Source organism: Bombyx mandarina, chromosome 12, assembly GCF_030267445.1.
Source record: "Bombyx mandarina strain Sakado chromosome 12, ASM3026744v2".
NCBI classification, from domain to species: domain Eukaryota; kingdom Metazoa; phylum Arthropoda; class Insecta; order Lepidoptera; family Bombycidae; genus Bombyx; species Bombyx mandarina.
In genome coordinates, this window is record NC_143219.1 from 10720589 (window position 1) to 10741098 (window position 20510).

The window sequence follows — 20510 nt, forward strand, 5'->3', positions numbered from 1 at the left end:
GACCTTCGTGTACGGGGCGTGGCGCGTCCCAGCCCCAGTGTGGTCAGAGCGCGGAGGGCCCAATCTCGGCGGTCCGTACTGGAGTCATGGTCTAGACGGCTGGCCGATCCTTCGGCTGGTCGTAGGACCGTCGAGGCGATTCGCCCGGTTCTTGTGAACTGGGTGAATCGTGACAGAGGACGCCTCACTTTCCGGCTCACGCAGGTGCTCACTGGGCATGGTTGCTTCGGTGAGTTCCTGCACCGGATCCGAGCCGAGCCGACGGCAGAGTGCCACCATTGTGGTTGCGACTTGGACACGGCGGAGCACACGCTCGTCGCCTGCCCCGCATGGGAGGGGTGGCGCCGTGTCCTCGTCGCAAAAATAGGAAACGACTTGTCGTTGCCGAGTGTTGTGGCATCGATGCTCGGTGACGACGAGTCGTGGAAGGCGATGCTCGACTTCTGCGAGTGCACCATCTCGCAGAAGGAGGCGGCGGGGCGCGTGAGAGACGCACAGGCCCGCCGCCGTCGAGCGGGGGCCAGGGAGGCGGATATCGCCCAAGCCCTGGCCCTCTAAGTGTTTCGGGTCCCCTCACATGTCGGCCTGGGGACCGGCGAAGGGGGCCTAAGAAGACGACGTGCAAGCTGCTCTGCACGCGTTTTATGCATGAGCATCCGGGTGATGGAAGGCCGGCTATCCTCAACCCACGCTGGTTCTGACCCAGCGGGGTATTCCGTAGGATAGACCATTCAAACCGGCGCCATCTAGGCGGGCTTCGGATAGCCTGCCGACCGAGAGGGCTGGTGGTCGTGGCGCCGACGACCGCCAGTCCGGCGTCCCGAGGGGGAGGGTGATGGGAGAGATGTGCTCCGCACTAAACGCTTCACTTTCCCCCCTTTGCCTTTTCATGAGTTTTGTCTCATGCGAGGTTTGGACGTTGGTTGTTGAGAGACAGGAGGTTTTAGTCGGTTCGACTCCGACATGCCCCGCCCTTCATCCCCAGTGAAGGGCGGAAGTCCGGCGATTTCCTCCTGACAAAAAAAAAAAAAAAAAAAAAAAAAAAAAAAAAAAAAAAAAAAAAAAAAAAAAAAAAAAAAAAAAAAAAAACATTTCGTGCATAAATAATATTTGACATCGGTAAGGTGAGATCTATTGTTTGAAAATGTTGCTTTAAACAGTTTAGTCTTAGTGTGTAGTTTATTATCTTCTCGAAATCCTTGAGCTTTGGAGACATGTATTCAAAATAGTTATTTTTTTTTTTTTCAAATAATCATTACGTAAAGGAGAAACCCCATTTTGGGCCTAAGCGTTACACGAATGGGATATGTACCAAAAAATTCGTCTATTTTGCTTGATTAACCTATTGAAATCTTAGCTTCATTGACAATGGCCAAGTGTAGAAAATAAGTTATATTCAATTTTTTGTTTTAAACAATCTTTGTAAACATTTTCAATACTTATTTCAATATACGTAACTAGCTCCACAAACGCGCGGATTAGAATTAGAGCATCCATAAAATATGATCGATTTAGTGGAAATCGGGTGTAAAAAATAATTAATACTCTTTTGCTTTAGGATAAATGACTGTTTTTATAGGTATTTTAATCAATGTAAATAGAGTATGGCCATCGAATCGTGACACAACTACTTACAATGGCGGCAATTCAAAATATCTACAACTGACAACATCAAATATAGCATGAAAGGGTAGTTTTGCATTTTTATATTAATGTGACTATGCCATAGAAAAACACAAATGTATCAAATCGTGTTATGTTATCTTTAATGTTGCCAACTGAAGATATTTTGGATTGCCGCTATTTAGTTGTGCCATGATTCGCTGGCCAGACTATAAACTTAATCTCATTGAATAACGTAACGTAAAGCACCAAAATCTACTAACAAAAATAATTAAAAGAAATAAATAACTGTGCCATTTAGTTATGACACGAAATCATGTCGGCAACTGCGGCAATTCAAAATATTTTCATCTGGCAATCTTAAATATAACATGAAAAGGTCGATTTGGTACTTTGAGTTTTTCTATGGTGTAGTTATATTAATAATTTTACTGGTGGTAGGATCTCTTGTGAGTCCGCGCCTCCCACCCGCCTATTTTTGCCGTAAAGCAGTAATGCGTTTCAGTTTGAAGGGCGGGGCAGCCGTTGTAACTATACTGAGACCTTAGAACTTATATCTCAAGGTGGGTGGCGCATTTACGTCGTAGATGTCAAAAAGTTATCATATAAATATAGTTTTTCATATAAAAAAGTTTTCATTAAAATTAAAATAAGACTGACCTAAAGGTCTTAGTTACCAGGTCATAAAATCCCTTAAAAAAATCATTTCGTGCGCAGCGCGTTTCGCATTACGTTGCTTTTAATTTTTGGCTTTCGTTCGTTTTCGTAAACAACCTAACGCGCGATTTCTCGTAACAGGTTCCATTTTTATTTTAAAGCAACCTGTTGCTGCAACAGGTTTCGTAAAAAATTACTTATCTTTAGTAGGAAATAGCCTCAAAAATATCGTTTTTATTAAAATATCTCGAACAATAAACATAACCTAAAATGTAAACATTGTCTGATTTTACCAATTTGGCCATTGCTGGGAGACCTGAAAATTGGGCTCATGAAACCTTCTTAGGTATTGTAACTTATGCCCAAATTCTAGCACTGTAACGCCAGGCCCAAGTTTGTATGGATTTCGGGTTTGTCCTTTACTTCTCTGTAGTATCTACATTAGATTAGTAACGGAAGAATTTTGTTCAAAACGAAGTTATCAATTTGCTCGTTGAATGCAAGAAAAATCAACAATTTATGATATTACAGGAATGAGATCGGCCACTCAGCAAGAATGGGATAAGTTGTGGGAGATCTATTTAAATCAGACGGACGTCCTCGAAGCGACGAAAATTCGAAGCGCCCTATCGGCGTCTCGTGACGCGAACATCTTAAAAAGGTCCGTAGTATTTATTTACGAATTAATAAACACAAATCATGTATGCAAATATAGGATATAATCTGTATTGTTATTAGTAACTCAAAATCGGAAATAATATATTAGTGTATCGATGATCTTATTGCAATAAATAAGGTAAACGAAAAACCTTAATGGTATTACCAGAAAATTGAAGTTATTTACAATTTCGAAGAAAACCAAATTGAGAATAGTAGGTTTTTTTTGTATTTTTTTTCTACTCAATCGTTGGTAGCCTAAGGGGCTATTCCAGCTACGCCCGGATGGGTAGGAGAGCTCACAAGCTCAACCTGAGAGAAATGCTAACACTAGCCCTAGTAGCAGTGCTTCGCAGAATCTCCCACCGGATTGGAATCGCGACCCATTGAGAATATCCGATGAGAAACGCAGTGGGTCGTATTTTTTTTAGTGCTAATCATCATACCGTATTGACATTGCCAGTAATTCTGTTTCAGTGTCATTTATTATACAAGAATATTTGAGTGACAATTAGTGCACAGTTTACCCTAAATTGTATTATCTCAAAAATATAGTAGAATCTAAAGTTTTACTATAACATCGCTCCTCTAAGGTCGAACTCTAGAAAGGGTGTTGGAAGTACTTGGGAGGGAGAAGTTACCAGACAGACCGAATACTATTACTACGAATAAGGGCACAAGTTAGATGATTTGAATTCATTAATTGAGTCAATATTGTAGCAACAGCTAGAGGTGACCTTGCATATTGTCCTTGGATGAATATCCGAAAGATGTGTAGTGTAGTGTCGTTCTGTGAACCTTTAACGTTTTATTTTTATGTTATCGTAATTACAGATACATGGAGCTGTCTTGGGACGAAGCGAACATTCGGAGCCAGGATTACTTAAATGTTTTAGCGGACGTCAGCGACAACCCTACCGGCACCGGTCTGGTTTGGGACGACGTGAGGACGCGATGGCCCCAGCTAGTCGAACGATTCACGTTGAACAGCCGTTACTTGGGCGGCCTCATTACCAGCATCACGAAATCATTTAGCACACAGCAAAAACTAAACGAGGTGAGTTTACGAATACAATAAAAAAAAAATTCACTTTGTTACACTTTTTTCATCTACGTCATCTCGAACAAAACGTACGATAAGGATGTTCGTACTTTTTTTCACAGCCCACTGGTGTTAAGTGGTTGCTGGATCCCATATACATCTACAACGTAAATGCGCCACCCACCTCGAGATATAAGTTCTAAAGTCTCAAGTGTAGCTACAACGGCTGCCCCACCCTTCAAACCGAAACGCATTACTGCTTCACGGCGGAAATAGGCAGGGTGGTGGTACCTACCCGCTCGGACTCACAAGTGGTCCTACCACCGGTAATAAAAGTCTCGTTTGTCACTTTTGACAGATGGAAGCATTCTTCGCTCAATATCCAGAAGCTGGTGCTGGCGAGGCCTCAAGAAAACGTGCTCTAGAAACAGTTCACAACAACATCAAGTGGTCTCAGAAGCACCGAGCGTCTGTCGCAGCCTGGCTGGAGAAACGTCGTTCTTGAAATGTTTTCATCTTAATGCATCTCTATTGTAAGCGATCTACTTCAAAACTCATTCTTCTTCTCAGTCGTTTAGAGCTGCCTTTATTTGGTCGGTCCATTGTAATGGTGATCTGATGCACTAAAACTCATAACTCATAGTCATTTCAATATATGGCTATATTTCATGACAGTATACCCTACCTGACAGTATACCTATACAATGTTTTTGAATGCCGAAAAATAAATAACGTATGTATTGACATAACATAATATATTTTAAATTTATTTCATTACGGCGTATTGTGATGATATGTTTCGTGAAGCAGCAATCTATAGCGAAGGCAGAAGCTACCCCGGGGCAATAACCTTAGTTTTAGTTGCATCACATTGCGTGCTATCCGAAAAATAGACAAACTAAAAATTTTCATTTAGCCTTTTTCTTGTACACTTGTATTCATTATAAAAAAAAACCGCTTTCTTTACATACCTGGTCTGAAAAATAATCTTAAACTCTATATAAATTACGACAAAAATAGTAACGCTCGTGCATGAATTGAATTGTAATTGTACACCATAATTTTAATCAATTTTGATTTCTTTTACATAACTTAATAACAACAACAAACAGGGAAGTTGAGTCGTAGATTTATTATGTACGAAAAACAAATATATTGTGTATATATTTTTAATAGTGTTTTATTAGTCCAGAATCTACGAAAATATTCTATACGACTAAACATGAACTACATTTTACTTGAAATTTCATGTATAATTTTTTTTACGCTAATTATTTCTGTCCGAAAACAGCATATACGCTGTAAGCAGCTCGTACTATCTGCAAAATAAACATGAACATTTAGAATTATACAAAATAGCATAATTGATTTTCTATTATTCTATTATAGCATTAGCAATTTAAGTGTCCGATCTAAAACTATGTAAGACGGCTAAACCTAAGACGCGTAAAACTATGCAAGATGTAATGCCGAGTTTCGATTCCCGGAGTTCTAACAGCCCACTGCGTTTCTCGCCGGACTATCTCAGTGGGTCGCGATTCCGATTTGGTGGTAGATTCAGCAAAGCGCTGCTCTTGCTAGGGTAGGTGTTACCAAAGTCCTAGGCTGAGCCCCGTAAGCACGCCTACACGTCCGGTGAAGCTAGCATAACATCTCAAGATTACTAGCAATAAGTAGGAAAAAAGAAGTGGTTCTAAGAAAATACTTAACTCCTGTTTACAAGCCAATTTCATGACGAAGTACGACATAGCGGCATGCAATAAATTATAATTTCGAGAAAAACATAAATAGGCTTGATTACTTTCTCTTAATAATTATTTACTTCTGAGTCTATTAATAGCCCTAATAGGGAGAAAAATTTCAACCTATTTAATTTGTCATAACAACGCTATTAGAAGATTAAATTAAAAATAAAATGAATAAATGTTCAATACGAGAGTAACACAATTTTTTTTAAATATTGAATTGTCATCGGTCCTGAAGAAGTATACCAAATTTCGAGTTAATCCTACGTTTTGAAGGGGGTCAAAATCATGTTCAAAGATTCCGTTACATACTAACATACATAAGTCTGAAGCTAATAGAAGCGTATTAAAAAGGCTGTCTGCCATCTGCCGGAAACGTGCTATGAGCTTCTTGGGATATATCATGCGGTCTCCCTGACATGAATTAGAGAAGCTCATGATTTCGGGTAGCATAGAGTGCAAGCGCGCTGTGGGCAGAACGCCAGCCAGATGGTCAGATCTGGTTAAGGAAGCGGTTATTGGTAGTCTATACCATGTGGTCCATGCCACCCATGATCGAACGCTGTGGAGGAAAATCAAATGTGGTCGCAATCCTCAGCAGTGAGGGAACGATGAAGAAGAAGAAGTGGGCCTTTCCTTCTGAACAATTGTCAACAAAAGTGAAAATAGGACAGAACGTGGGGAAAAAGATTACTGTGTCATTACGTGGACGGATTGGCTACCTTGTCACGATTGTTGTGAATAAAGGGTCGCTTCCGAGCAGTATACTATAACAATATTTGGTTGTCAACTGTTTTGGAAAGAGTTCGAGAGCAGTGTCCTGCACTAGGATTCTCATTCACCAATACAACCCGTGAGAAAACTTGGCCAGAAGTACAACAGATTTTTTGAAATCTCCTGAATTAATACTGTTGACTCATCTGCCATATAGCCCTGACCTTGCGTCTTGCGATGTCTTATTTATTACCGGAAACCAAAGATTAGCTTAGTGTTTAGATTCCAATTTCAGGTCACTGAAAAAGAGGCGGCAGAGTTTGAAGAGGCTGCGGAGTACTCTCCCTAAAGAAGTAGGTCCACTGCTTTATCAGTGGTTTTATCGTATGCAACAATAAATGATAAATTTCAAAGATTTTCAATATCACCATCTTAATTGTTGTTTTCTAAATGTTTTTAACTCAACTTTCTTCAACAGCGTTTACATAATTAGTGGATAAAGCGATGTTTTTATATTTGGTAATTAAAGTTAGGTAATTAATGTTGGGGCAGAAAGATTTTTGAGTGGAGACCACGTACTCGCAAGCGCAGTATGGGACGGCCACCTACCAGATGGACCGACGACCTGGTGAAAATCGCTGGGTCACGTTGGATGCAGGTGACAACGGACCGGCCGCACTGGATATCAGTTGGAGAAGCCTATGCTCTTTTTATATATTTTTATTGCTCTTGTAGGCAGACGAGCATACGGCCCACCTGATGGTGAGTGGTTACCGTCGCCCATGGACTTCAGCAATGCCAGGGGCAGAGCCAAGCCGCTGCCTACCGCTTAATACTCTCCACAAGCCTCGTTTGAAGAAGGACATATCATAGCGCTCGGGAAACACCGTGGAGGGGAGCTCATTCCATAGCCGGATGGTGCGTGGCAAGAAAAACCTCTGGAAACGCACTGTCGATGAACGCAGCGGTTCCCGATAATATGGACGAACTCTGCTCCGATGGCGGGAGGTGCGATGATAAAAATGAGATGAGGGGATCATCTCAAACAATTCCTCAGAGCAGCAGTGGATAGTAGACAGGCTAAGATGATGATAATGATGAATTAAAGTTAACGTAGATCCACGACCATAGTACACATACCTGTATAAAAGAAGGCAAGTCCAGAGAGTTGAAGGGGCCAGCATGTAAGCGGTGGGGTCGCATCATTCCCGCTCCTAATATCACAAGCTCTCGACGAATCTTTGGACTGAGAACCCAAATGGCAGCGGCAAACGGACCTTCGCCCATGTTCACTGAACTCTATATGTAACATATTATCTCATTATATTTATGAAAAATGTATATATAGATTTTGCAATTAAAAGTAAACCCGTAAAAAATGTTTGACGTTGAATTTACATAAATACTGCATAATTTAATTGCATTCGCTTTGTGATATCAATGGGTACTTAACATCAGGTGGCCGTGAGCTCATTCATCTTTATATGCAATAAAAATTCCTATTTAGGGATACTATTGTCATCTAACTAGATGTAGATTACTATCTACATCTAACTAGATAGATAGATCTATTACTCTTACTAGTGTCCTAGGCTAAAAGCTTGATTTATCTAAAAAGTATTAGCCTAGCAAAAATTAAAGAGAATATACATATTTTATTGCACATCAAAACACAATTAACATTTAAAAACAGTCAATAGGCAGGTAGGTATAATTGTATAATAGGCGGTCTTAGCGCTAAAAGCTATCTCTGCCGAAGAAGGAACCGTTTTATCTACAAAAATTGTGAAAAACATACAGCATACGGGATATTGAGGTGTACTCTTCGATCAATTATTGATCGAAGGGTATACTACATATTATTAACATAGCATAGTGTGTGTGTGTGTGTGCTGTTGTGTGTGGGTGTGTGCTGTTGTGTGTGGGTGTGTGCTGTTGTGTGTGGGTGTGTGCTGTTATGTGTGTGTTCGTGTGCGGTTATGTGTGTATGTGTGTACACAAGGTATTTAAGCATCTGTTCAGTTGTTGTAATTGTTTTGAATTGTAATCCAGATTGTTATATTAAATATTTTAACTTACAATTTCTATGGTTGTAATTTGCTTTGTGCATCAATAAAGGGAAAAAGAATATTGACTTTGAACAAATTAAATTAAAAAATTAATGAAGCTTAAATAATTTAACTAATTATTCACCTCATTGTAAACCGAGTCGCCGTATTTGCAATACAAAAATAATTGCGTCAGGGTACCGCACATATATTGCAGTAAGTTTACAAGCTGTGTAATACTCATATCCTCCTGAAAACACCGAAGAAAATTTTATTCACTCTAGGTACGGATGTATGTATGGGAAAGATAACGACAATTCACTCACCGTTTTCAATCGAACCGCCACTGAACATAAAGTCAGAGTAGCCAAAAAAAAGTATACACCCAGGATATGTTTTATCAACCTGTCAAGTTCTTCTATTAGCCTATAAATAAATTCAGATTAGTTAATCGATAAAGGTTTTTATTGAAAGTGCTTATAGCTCATCTGGTGCTATGTGGTTACCTGGGCCCATATATGTTCATCACAACGTGAGAGCCTTTTTGTATTGCTACGTTGGGTTGACGAGTTCACGGCCTATCTGATGTTAAGTGGTTACCGGAGCCCACAGACATCAACTAAGTTAATGCTGCCATCCACCTTTATACATGAGTTCAAAGTCTCCGTTTTTATAGACAACGGCTGCCTCACCTTTCAATACGAAACGCATAACTGCTTCATGGCAGAAATAGGCAGGGAGGTGGTACCTACCTTGGACTCACAAGGCGCCCTACCACCAGTACAACCTACCTTGAGATATGAGGTCGAAATCTGTACTGTATTGCTTAACGGCTGCCTCACGCTTCAAACTGGATCGTGTCGCTGCTTTGTTTCAAATATGGTTAGATAATACCCACCCGATGGACATACAACGTGTTCTAGCAACAGTACTTTGGAAAATTTATAAGCATTATTTTTTTTATTTATATTTTGTTCACCGCATTATTTTTCTTTGGTTGTGGAGGGTACGAAAGCCGTTGAGCACACACTCACTTTGAATACTGGTATAGCAGGAACGATTGTTACGAGTGCTCCGGGCGTATTTTAGACGACATTACCTATGCGGTTTTATGAAAAAAAGAAAAAAATAATCCCAATTATATACTCACTGCACTAGTAAAACGTGGATGCCATGACAAAACACAATTCTGTAGTGAGCTCGAACCTCTGTCGATTTAAAAAGTCTGCATATTCTCCCTTTTCCACCGATACGTTCGCTGCGATAGCGGAGTAAATAAAATTGACCACAAGCGAATATCATTAATCCCACGCAAGTCAAATCAAAAGCCACGTGTACGAATACACAGTAAATACATGCAACTGTTTCAAACGAAACCATGATCAGGTATCCAGTGACACTAAACTCATCCAACGGTGTCCAGGCAGGTAAGATGTGTGGGTACGCAATATTCAAGTCTCCACGAAATTGACGAAAAATGTATTCAACGAATGGCGATAGAACGTAAATTACCAAAGTCGAAGCGTACATCTTTATTAAAATCGAAGAAGTTCTCTTAAACTTATCCGTGTATTTCGTAATAAATGTAACTATTTCATTATCGTCATTATCATTGTCGGAATCGTAGCTTAATGGTCCAGGATCTAAATGACGGTTTTCCAAGATGGATACTTGGTTTAAAAGGAATCGCCAACGTTGGTGGTATACACGAAGAATGACTAACTTCATGACACCCATTCCACAAAATGATAAGATGCTGAAACATTCAAATAACTTCTCCTGGTCGCCTTTGGACCAATACAGCTCCATTACTTGTAACATGTAGGTTACAATGAAACAGAATATAGCGACCTTCGCTATGTAGTGGGTGTGACAGTTGGTTTCGTTAAAGCGAAGACCGCAGTGTAAAATGTGGGTGTTTATTAAAAATCGGACATTTTTGGCTTTAAAATTTGCTCTAGACTCTTCATGGCTACCTCTTAAGCTTTTTCGAAACTGAAAAAGTTATATATCACTTTTTACCTTTTCGTTAATTCAAAAAACGGCAAATTCTGTCACATAACTGGCACAACGACTTAGAAACAAACAGGTGATCGGATTCTTTTGGTACCTACCTGAGACATCACCGAGTAACTTATGTTTATAATAGAATAGAAACAATGAGTAAGACTCAGCTTTATTTCCAACGATAAGTATTGGGTTTCTGACTATATTCCTCTGTATTTATTGCCATTCAATTTACTTTCATGTCGCAGTAAAACTTCAAAATTAATTATCGATTTGAAAAATCTTTTATTAATTTTTAATTTATATTTATGATATTAGCTATGTCCAATTATGACATGTTACTCATCACATCTTGCGAAAGTATTCTGAGGCTTCTACAGGAGTTCGCACTTGACTTTTAAATTATTTTCGATATGTTCTTGATTTACTGTATTGAACCTTGAATTAGTATAAATAATGCTTGTTGGAAATAAAGATTATGCTATCCATTAAATTTTAATGCATAATTACGAGGCAGCCACATAGGGCGCAGTATTTATCAGTTAAATGAGTACCATGAGTATCACTCAAATGAGTACTACAATTTCAGTTTCCCTGCAACAAGTATAATTTGGTATGTCAATTACGTGATTATTTACTAACTTCGTAAGTTACTTAAAAAGTACAATAATTATGAAAAGTTTTTGATAACTATTCGATAAAACACACAAAATAATTTCAAAATCAATGCCGTTCTTATTAAAATTAAAATTATTGTAATATAGAGATATATAAAAACGGCCAAATTAAATAATCAGAATAAACATTGCCTAGTTTTCACATTTTTAAATTATTGATTTAAAAAACTTAAAAAAAAAAAAAAAAAACAGTCTAGCTGCAACTCTAATATTTGCCATTACAAATCACAACAGCACTCCCTCCCTTTTCGTGTAACTAGAAAATTACCACAGAAAATTGTAAATAGACACATGAAGGTATTCTCACATTAATGAAACATATTATGTTTGTTTGTTTACTATCAATATTGAGTTGGTAGGTCAAATTGTAAAACTGATTTTAAAGTTTCATTTTATTTTTTTAAGGGTTTTTTATTGATTAAGAGAAATTGGTCGACATCCAGCTACGCGTCGGGAGTGGCAGCCGGCGCATGCCGGATTGATCCAACTAAAAGCTCCTTTCACTGAAAAACCCACATCCGTACCTCTAACGAGTCAGAATTCATTTCACACCGCAACCTTACCTATAAACACGGGCTGACGGCGCTTCGTTAGGTCAGATGTAGTATGGGAATTAAAGGCCTAGAGGGCGTAGTCCCATGCGCTGGTCCGATCAGATTAAGACGACTTTGGAATCCAGCATCAATGTGGCTATCCACTGCGCGGAGGACAGGAGGGAATGGAGGAACATAGTCCTAACAAAAGTGCTCAGTAAAGGAAATGAGGAATACGACGCACGGAGGATAATATTAGGTGAACATACACAGGCAGATACATTTTCTTTTATATAAATATATACTTATAGATTTCATGTTTTTTTTTTATTGCTTAGATGGTTGGACGAGCTCACAGTCCAGCTGGTGTTAAGTGGTTACTGGAGCCCATAGATATCTACAACGTAAATGCGTCACCCATCTTGAGATATAAGTTCTAAGGTCTCAGTATAGTTACAACGGCTGCCCCACCTTTCCAACCGAAAGGCATTACTGCTTTACGGCGGAAATAGGCAGGGCGGTGGTACCTACCCGTGCGGACTCACACGAGGTCACAGAGAGGTACTATCAGTAATTACGAAAATTATAGTTTTGTGGGTTTGATGTTTAGGTATTACACGATGTTATTCCTTCACCATGGAAGTCAATCGTGAACATTTCTTAAGTACGTATTTCGTTAGAAAAATTGGTACCCGCCTGCGGGATTCGAACACTGTTACATCGCTAGATACGAATGCACCGGTCGTCTTATCCTTTAGGCCACGACGACTACTCATGTCAATTTCACCTATGGTTTAGAAGATAGATATCAGCGTTTAGAAGATAGTCGTCGGAGCACCTTGGTTCGTGAGGAATCTCTAGACAATGTTGTCAAAACTATCTATTCAATATTTCATTCCAAAATTTATTCATTACATACAAATATCAAAATTATAACATTTACAAAGGTTAAAAAAAGTTAAGAAAAAAACATTTTGACATTTCGCTAGCACTAGTCAAGAATTCATTTTTCTACAAGTTTGTGTTCGTTCACCATCCTGAAGATTGCCAACCGTTGTGCGAATGTGAGGAGACACTGTCCCAGCCATCAGATGATCCAGAGTAATCCAATCCAAAACTACCGCCCCATCCGTTACTGGAACCACCGTAACCCAAGCTCCCACTACTACCGCCCCAGCTCGAGCCTGACGACCCACCCCCTTGACCATTCCAACCAGAAGACCTTCCCCCGAAACCTCCTGAGCCTGATCGGCTACCAGCCCACCCACCTGAAGATCGTGCTGAGCCAAACGGAGACCCACCCCCATTACCTCCATTTCCGTGCCAACCGCCTCCTCCTCCTGTTAAAGGAAACTAATGTATTAATTAAGGTTTGTACGAGAACTAATAGCAACTATTTCATTTTTAGGTCGCCTTTCTCTTTTAACTATCAATTTTCCATTTTTATTTTAGTCTCCATTTTTTGCACTTCGTGCAAATTATCGCACATTGGCGGATTTAATGCCGAAGCCAGTTTTTACCAGTTCCATTTTTTACCCACCTTGAGACATGAGTTCAAAGATCTTCGTTGTTATAATACAATAGCATTTGTTTTTCGGCTGAGAGCCTAACCTCATAGGAGGTCCCCGCTTATAGTATACAACGGCTGCCCTATCCGTCAAACCAAGTCAACGCATTGCAACACAAACCAATGCAATACTGCTTCACGGTAGAAATAGGCAGGGTGGTGGTACCTACCCGTGCGGACTCACAAGACGTCCTACCACCAGTAATTACGCAAATTGCGGGTTTCACTTTTATTACACGATGTTTATTCCTTCACAGTGGAAGTCAGTATTGAACGTTTGTTAAGTACGTATTTAATTAGAAAAATTGGTACCCGCCCGCAGGCTTCGAACACCGGTGAATGCACCGGGCATCTTAATCCTTTAGGCCACGACGACTGAATGATTGAAAGTACAAAGCTTAAACCTATTGTTTTAATAAATATTTATAATCATGACAAAGTATTATCAATAAGTAATAAATAAACTAGCCGTACTCGCCCGCTTCGCTGGGCATTTAAAATTAACATTATTATTTATTGTCATTATTATTAGGGAGTCCAACACTCATATTATAAATATTAGCCTATCCATTAAGTACATATATTTTCTACATGGATACCAAGTTTCAAGTCAATCGGATGCATGGTTCAGTAGTTATAACGGAACGTCTATAAAAACCACTGCAGATTTATATATTAGTATAGATTGTTTACATTACCTGGTGAGCGAACTTCTCTAATTGCCATTGCCCCAACGGACAACGCGATTAAGAAGAACAAGCAGCGAATCTAGGATAAAAAAAATATTATTTACTAAGTGTCAGTTAATCTAGAATGCGATGAACGTAACAAATAAATGCTAATGTAAAAAAAAATCTCTAAAAAAATCATATTAGTCGAATTTATAAAGCTTCAATGAATCTCACTCCTCCTAGAATGTTTTTCATTCAATTACTTATTTATTTTCGTATTGGGGACAAAAGATAGGAAGGCGAAGTTACGAATCAATTCAAGTTAAGTGGTTACTGGAAAGTACTGAGGCCACAATATGGTTGCCCTTATTCAACTTGAGGCAAAAAGTCTAATGCCCGTATCTTTAGACGTTTCGTCAAATATTCCTCCACTCTTAACTCATCCGATGCCGCTCGAGCATTCCTCCCAAACTTACTCGAGTTTGGTATTTTTAGTCGACCATTACATTATTCCTCAACTCTACTCGAGTGAGTTAGAGTCGTGGTATTGCGTCACCACGATATCATCAGTTTGAGCAAAATTTGGTCAAGCTAGCGTCAAACCCATAGAGTTCTGGAGTCTATGGTCATTGTTTCATGTCAAAGTCAACCTGCTACTATCTGTTTGACACTAGAAGCATTGAACTTATTTGATGTTTTAGTTGCTGAGTAATATCTGTGCGTGCGGTAAATTTGAAAGTGTATTCTTTATTTTCTAACCCATTATTATTTTAGATTTCGGACCCGGCTTTGTATTTTTATTCCCCATTTTTGTGTGATTTTGATTGCATGGTATTATTGAAGTGCGTTTTCCACAACCACCAGTTTATTATTATTTAAATAAAACTTATAATCGTATTGACTTTATTTATTAGGTAGTAAGCAAAATATGACTTTTATGTAGGTAAATAAAATAAGCAGTTTCAAATGTTTAACCACGAGTAAACAAGGGTCTAACCTCGAACTATTTACTTTATTAATAAAAATTATCAAAATATGCGCGAATCATGCACAGATCCAGGTCATTGCACAACAAATTCTAAACTGTTTGAGAGCTCCGGTGGCCACATAATACCAAGTGAGCCGTGAGCTTGTCTGTACATATACAAACATAAATAAATAAAACCTATATTCTATAAACCTTCAGCGTCCAAATTGTTGATGACTACGAATAAAGTACTTTTTTAATGAATAGATGAGTGAACGAGCTCACGACCCAGTTGATGTTAAGTGATCACCAAAAACCATGCATATTGAGATGATATTGATTGTGGTGATTTTAGATAGGCGACAATATGTTTAACTCCAACAAAGTGCGTATTTAAATATTTTTGATTAAATTTATACTACGAATTTGATTAACTTAGATGATTATTTACTTACCGTCGACATCGTGGGCTGATTGGACTATTGGACTGAATACTGCTACAAGATACTTGATCCTATTTATATCGTTTTGTCGTTGTTCATCTAATTTTTTGCTGTTTAATTTGAATGTGAATCAGTTTACATGTATCTTGTTTTATAATGGACAATACTTGGCTCTTCAAATCACGATTCTTCGATTAACTCTTTCAATAAACCAAGGGCAAGATGACTTTGAGAATTGCCTTGACTTTGGTATTGTAAATTATCCGTTTTTGTGGTGGTTATGTTTAACTAATAAATCAGGCATTAATTAAAAGCTAAGTGTAGCTAAAGGATAAGATGTCCGGTGCATTCGTGTTGAAGCGATGCACCGGTGTTCGAATCCCGCAGGCGGGTACCAATTTTTCTAATGAAATACGTACTCAACAAATTTTAATGTTCGCGATTGACTTCCGTGATGAAGGAATAACATCGTGTAATAAAAATCAAACCCGCAAAATTATAATTTGCGTAATTACTGGTGGTAGGACCACTTGTGAGTCCGCGCGGGTAGGTAACACCACCCCGCTTATTTTTGCCGTGAAGCAGTAATGCGTTTCGGTTTGAAGAGTGAGGCAGTCGTTGTAACTACACTTGAGACCTTAGAACTTATATCTCAAGGTGGGTGGCGCATTTACGTTGTAAATGTCTATGGTCTCCAGTAACCACTTAACACCAGGTGGGCTGTGAGCTTGTCCACCCATCTAAGCAGAAAAAAAACCGCCCGCACATCTAATCCGTCCACGACCATGCCGCGTTTATCTTGGGTAGGCTCTACCTACCTACTCATGATCTGTAAGCGGAGTAAAATGTCCCTTCGAAACAAAACAAAACTTGTTTAGGGGCCGTCATGATTTACACGAATGTGGTGTTCCCTCACGCCACACTACCCGCACGCACATAAACACCCTCCAACCCCTATAATCCCGTTATAGGTTAGGAGTCAGAGCTCCGTTGTTCGTGAGGAACGTCGACTTACACGACGATTTCGACGACCTCGAATCGATCCGAAAACATGAAGTCTGCGCCGGAACGTTACTTCCATATGGCAATGCGTCGTGATAATCGCCTTATCGTTGCCGCCGCTGACTACTCCACGAATCCTGATCACGCAGGAGCCAGTCACTGTCCTTATGGATCCATCAGATCCAACAACCCTTGTATTAGACTCCTTCAGCTCTAATACTAGGAGTAGGGACCCCGGTAACCGTACTCGTCGAACTCGGCAAAGAGTTCGACTTGCAATCTAACCTCAACATCAGCCCGTTGAGTTTCTCGGCGGATCTTCTCAGCGGGTCGCGATTCCGATCCGGTAGTAGATTAATTCGCGAAGCAGCTACTCTTGTTAGGTCTCCCGTGGAGACGCTCGGGTAGGTGTTAGCAAATCCTGTCCCTCCTGGCTGAGCTCTTGCTCGCCCACCTGCCCTTGTGAAACTGTAAAGGCCTCCGGGTCACCAATAATCCCTCAATCATAAAAAAAGAAACCCCGAGCGCAAGATTTAGTTACGGCCCCCTGCTCGAAAAAAAATATCCTTATCCATCATCTCGCAATTTTTATTTAACTTTATAACTTTTTATTTTGGTTTGCTTCGGAAGGAGGAACGGGTTTGTCGATTCGTACTATTTAGCCATTAATGTTGATTGCTTGTTATTCGATACAAGGTATACAAAAAAAAACATTTTAAATTATCGTAGATATATAAACATGTTACAAAAGGCTGATATTTTAAAGTTTCCACTTGCCTCGAGCTAACAGAATTAATTTGACCTGTTAATTTTCAGTTAAAATTCCTTACAATACAAATCATTTCATACATACATAATTGTTTTAGCTATACTATGTTTTTGTATGAATCTACTTAATTTAACTTGAATTTGTCAATACACTAAACTATAATTTATAACACTGTCTTACTACCATCTTTGTCAAATATTAGCATATTAACTCAATGTGTGTGACGTGACAATTGATTTTATATTAAAACTAGCAGACTTGCCGTGGCTAAGGTTTTTGTTTCTAAATAACACGTGGCTGGCTATGCTAATACCAAAAATTAACAAAGTAAGAACAATTGGATTTCACTTTACTTGCGTTTTCTACAAAATAAATTTCACTTATACTTTAGCCTCAGCAGCACGTGGTGTTAATGCCAATAAATTTTGTAGCTCACCTATATGAAACGTAGATATTTTTAACATAGCGTCATCTATGAGATATTAACGTCAGACAGTATATTGTCTGTAAAAACTGATTTAAGGCGCCATCTGTTTTAGACTTATGAAACTTACAATTAATAACAATAATCAATATAAGAAATCATTTTATTGTTAATTAACAAATATTGCAACCATTAATCGAAATAAAAACCATCTTAGGGTCTAAGTTGGAATAAAGCACATATTTAAAAAAAAAAGTTAAAATCGGTTCAGTAGTTTAGGTGTCCATCGCGGACAAACAACGTGATACTTTATTTATATACCTATATTAAGATTATATGTATGTATGAGGGGTGTTCAATAAATAGTGATTATGCGATACAATCTCTTTGGAAAGAAAAAAAAAAGACTGACAGGCATAGCCCAGATATTAAATATATCGGCGCAACATTACTATTTAGTTAACTAAGATTAGTTAAAGTTAAAGTTACCTGTGTTCAAACGGAGCGGAGCTCTCTGTTGTTAACGTTATATACTGAAATGTAATAAATGGAATTCATTGAAAAAGTGAGTATTATTTACTGTCACTATGGAAAGCAATAACAACAACGAAGAGAATGACGTCAGCGTCGTTGACGTCACCATTTGTAATAAAAACATGGTGCCACCACGCTGCATCGGTAGTGACTAAGAAAATGGTAAAAAAAAGTTGAAAACATTGTCTTAGCGGATCGTTGTGTTACTGTTTGTTTTATAGCAAAAGGAATGAAGATTTTATAGGAAGTTTCCTAATATACACAACCATTTGGGTATGAAAAATGTGTCAGCGTGCTGGGTGCCCAGAATACTTTCTGACGCGCAGAAACAAACAAGACTGAGAATTTCATGAAGCTGTTTGGGTTTGTTACAACAAGACATCGTCCAATTTTCGCTCGATTCATAACTATGGACGAAACGTGACTTCACCATTACGACCGGGAAACTAAAAAACAGTCCATGACTTAAAAAAGACAGTCATCTCCAACTCCGAAGTAATTTTAGGCGATTTTATCCATTGGTAAAATTGTGGGCTGTTTTTTCTGCGACAACCAAGGTGGTAATGGTCGAATACCTTAATCATGGAGCCACTATTGCGGGGACTTTGTACGCAGGATAAATAACAAAGTTGCGTCAAGAAATACGCAAGCAACAGCGAAGCAAATTCGCTAAAGTTATTTTGTTGCACCAAGATAACAGATTCCCTTCGCGCACAACTCCAGAGTTGCGATGGCTGCCATTCAAGAAGCTGACTTTGAATTGATGGAACATCCTCCATATTCGCCGGCCCTAGCTCCTAGTGATTTCTACCTATTTCCACGGCTATAGAAACATCTCAGGGCTCATAAAGTTGAAGATCATGACGCAGTAGTCGCCACGGTACACGATTTTTTTAAATAGATCAGGAAGAAGATTTTTTTAAAAGGGAATTTTATCTTTATAAAAAGACCCAGTGTTTAAACGTGAAAGGTGACTATGTCAAAATTTAAAATAACATTTAATAAATGATAATTGCATCACACTCATTATCACTATTCATTGAACCATAGTATAGTAGGTAACAGTAATAATTTAATAGTATAGGATCAACTACTTGAATGATAAACATACTCTATTTTGAGTAGATGTACTTTACCTGGCGTATTTCGACGAAGCCATTATTCTCTGAGTTTCTTGATGGATCTTCTCAGCCGGTCGCGATACTGATCGCTAGCAGATGTCAATTTTTTTATCAATCACATAACCGCATTGTGATAGAGACACGTTTTTTTAATACACCTTAATATCGCGTGACTTTATCTTGAACCCTCTTAAGGTTGAAAGGTCAGGTCTGAGATAAGCTGTAAGGATTTTTTTTTATTTTTATTTACCTTCTGATACAGATTGCAAAGTTCTCCAATAGCCTATATGTTATCAGTGGCTGACGGGAAGCCGACCACCGCAAGCTTGACTTGAAGTCAGAAAAGTAATTCCCGGAACTTACGGATTTAACAACTTCAATGACGTCGCCCATTTTGCGGCAAGAAGTTGAAGTCGCAATTATAAGGTACTTACTAGCTTCTGTTCACGACTTTGTCTGCTTAAAAAGTAACTTTTCCAACATGGCGTTTTATCCAAATCTGTTCTTTTCCAACATGACGTTATATCCAAATCTGTTCAACAGATTATGCTTGCCTGTTTTGATTGCTCAATTGCTCAAGCCATTTCTCGCTTCTGTCGTGAAAGAAGAACGTAATTAAAGCTTTTTTGTTATGTTAATAAAACGTGATGTTCGGTGCGAATATTATGTTTTTTCAGATAAAAATTAGCTAATGTCACTATTCTGACTGAAAACTATGACTTTTAACGAAGGAAAAATAGAACAAAAGGTAAAGTAAATAATACAAAAAAGATGAAGTGCTTCCCGGCGACTATTCTCACCTATCTTGCTCTTTTTGAAATCATTGCTAAAGATTGCTATTCAAAATGTTATCGTTTTAACTCGTTTAAATTATATTATTTTAACATAATCCGAAAGACGTCATTAGGTTGAAGTAAATTTGAACATCAAATTAAACATTTGAGCTTTTTGTTTTAATTAAAATTGTATTTGAACATTTGCACGGTTTTCATTAATAAGCAAAATGGAATGACAAGCTTTCGAAGCATATGTACTGTTAGTTCCGTATTTCTTTCTTACATTCCTGTTCTCTTAACTTTCTACCTCTGCTACATATGTAATAAACTAATAAGCTACAGACTGTCCACTAACTACCTATTATTTTTACAGCATAAGTTCTAATTACTGTACTTTGAAGCCTACGGACGGAAAACGGCCTCCATGTTGTTGATTAGAATCCGCGCTGGAGCCCTCACCCTTACTTAAGCCACACAGTAGAAGAGAGCAGAGAAGGATATAGCGCGGGCAAGTGACCTCTACAATGAGGTCA

General features: G+C 38.6%; 3 protein-coding genes across 4 annotated transcripts in view; 1 reads left to right on the forward strand and 2 right to left on the reverse strand.

Annotated features, from left to right (window-relative positions):
- The window catches only part of LOC114244737 (glutamyl aminopeptidase), a 29364-nt gene extending 24212 nt beyond the window's left edge, over positions 1-5152 (forward strand). For both annotated transcript variants that reach the window (XM_089731703.1, XM_028176628.2), the window contains 3 exons: positions 2812-2941; positions 3772-3994; positions 4338-5152. In XM_089731703.1, the coding sequence (XP_089587829.1) occupies positions 2812-2941; positions 3772-3994; positions 4338-4484 (500 nt within the window). In that variant the 3' untranslated portion in view covers positions 4485-5152. The remainder of the gene's footprint in view (positions 1-2811; positions 2942-3771; positions 3995-4337) is intronic.
- On the reverse strand, positions 4921-10708 carry LOC114244738 (odorant receptor 2a). Its single transcript, XM_028176632.2, has 6 exons — positions 10601-10708; positions 9637-10481; positions 8813-8912; positions 8632-8736; positions 7579-7737; positions 4921-5298 (listed from the first exon to the last, which is right to left on the reverse strand). Exons 1-6 carry the CDS (start codon positions 10607-10609, stop codon positions 5251-5253), a joined length of 1266 nt encoding a protein of 421 aa, XP_028032433.2. The 5' UTR covers positions 10610-10708; the 3' UTR covers positions 4921-5250.
- Positions 10709-12586: 1878 nt separating this feature from the next.
- On the reverse strand, positions 12587-17536 carry LOC114244803 (uncharacterized). The gene is made up of 3 exons (XM_028176710.2): positions 15364-17536; positions 13969-14038; positions 12587-13043 (listed from the first exon to the last, which is right to left on the reverse strand). Exons 1-3 carry the CDS (start codon positions 15370-15372, stop codon positions 12733-12735), a joined length of 390 nt encoding a protein of 129 aa, XP_028032511.2. The 5' UTR covers positions 15373-17536; the 3' UTR covers positions 12587-12732.
- Between the last annotated feature and the right edge of the window lie 2974 nt (positions 17537-20510).

Coding starts and splice junctions, on each gene's coding strand:
- LOC114244738 (XM_028176632.2), bottom strand. Junction 8,737..8,812: donor TGGCGGTTCGATTGAAAACG/GTGAGTGAATTG, acceptor CGGTGTTTTCAG/GAGGATATGAGTATTACACA. Junction 7,738..8,631: donor GCGACTCGGTTTACAATGAG/GTGAATAATTAG, acceptor TGTTACATATAG/AGTTCAGTGAACATGGGCGA.
- LOC114244803 (XM_028176710.2), bottom strand. Junction 13,044..13,968: donor TAGAGAAGTTCGCTCACCAG/GTAATGTAAACA, acceptor TTCCTTTAACAG/GAGGAGGAGGCGGTTGGCAC.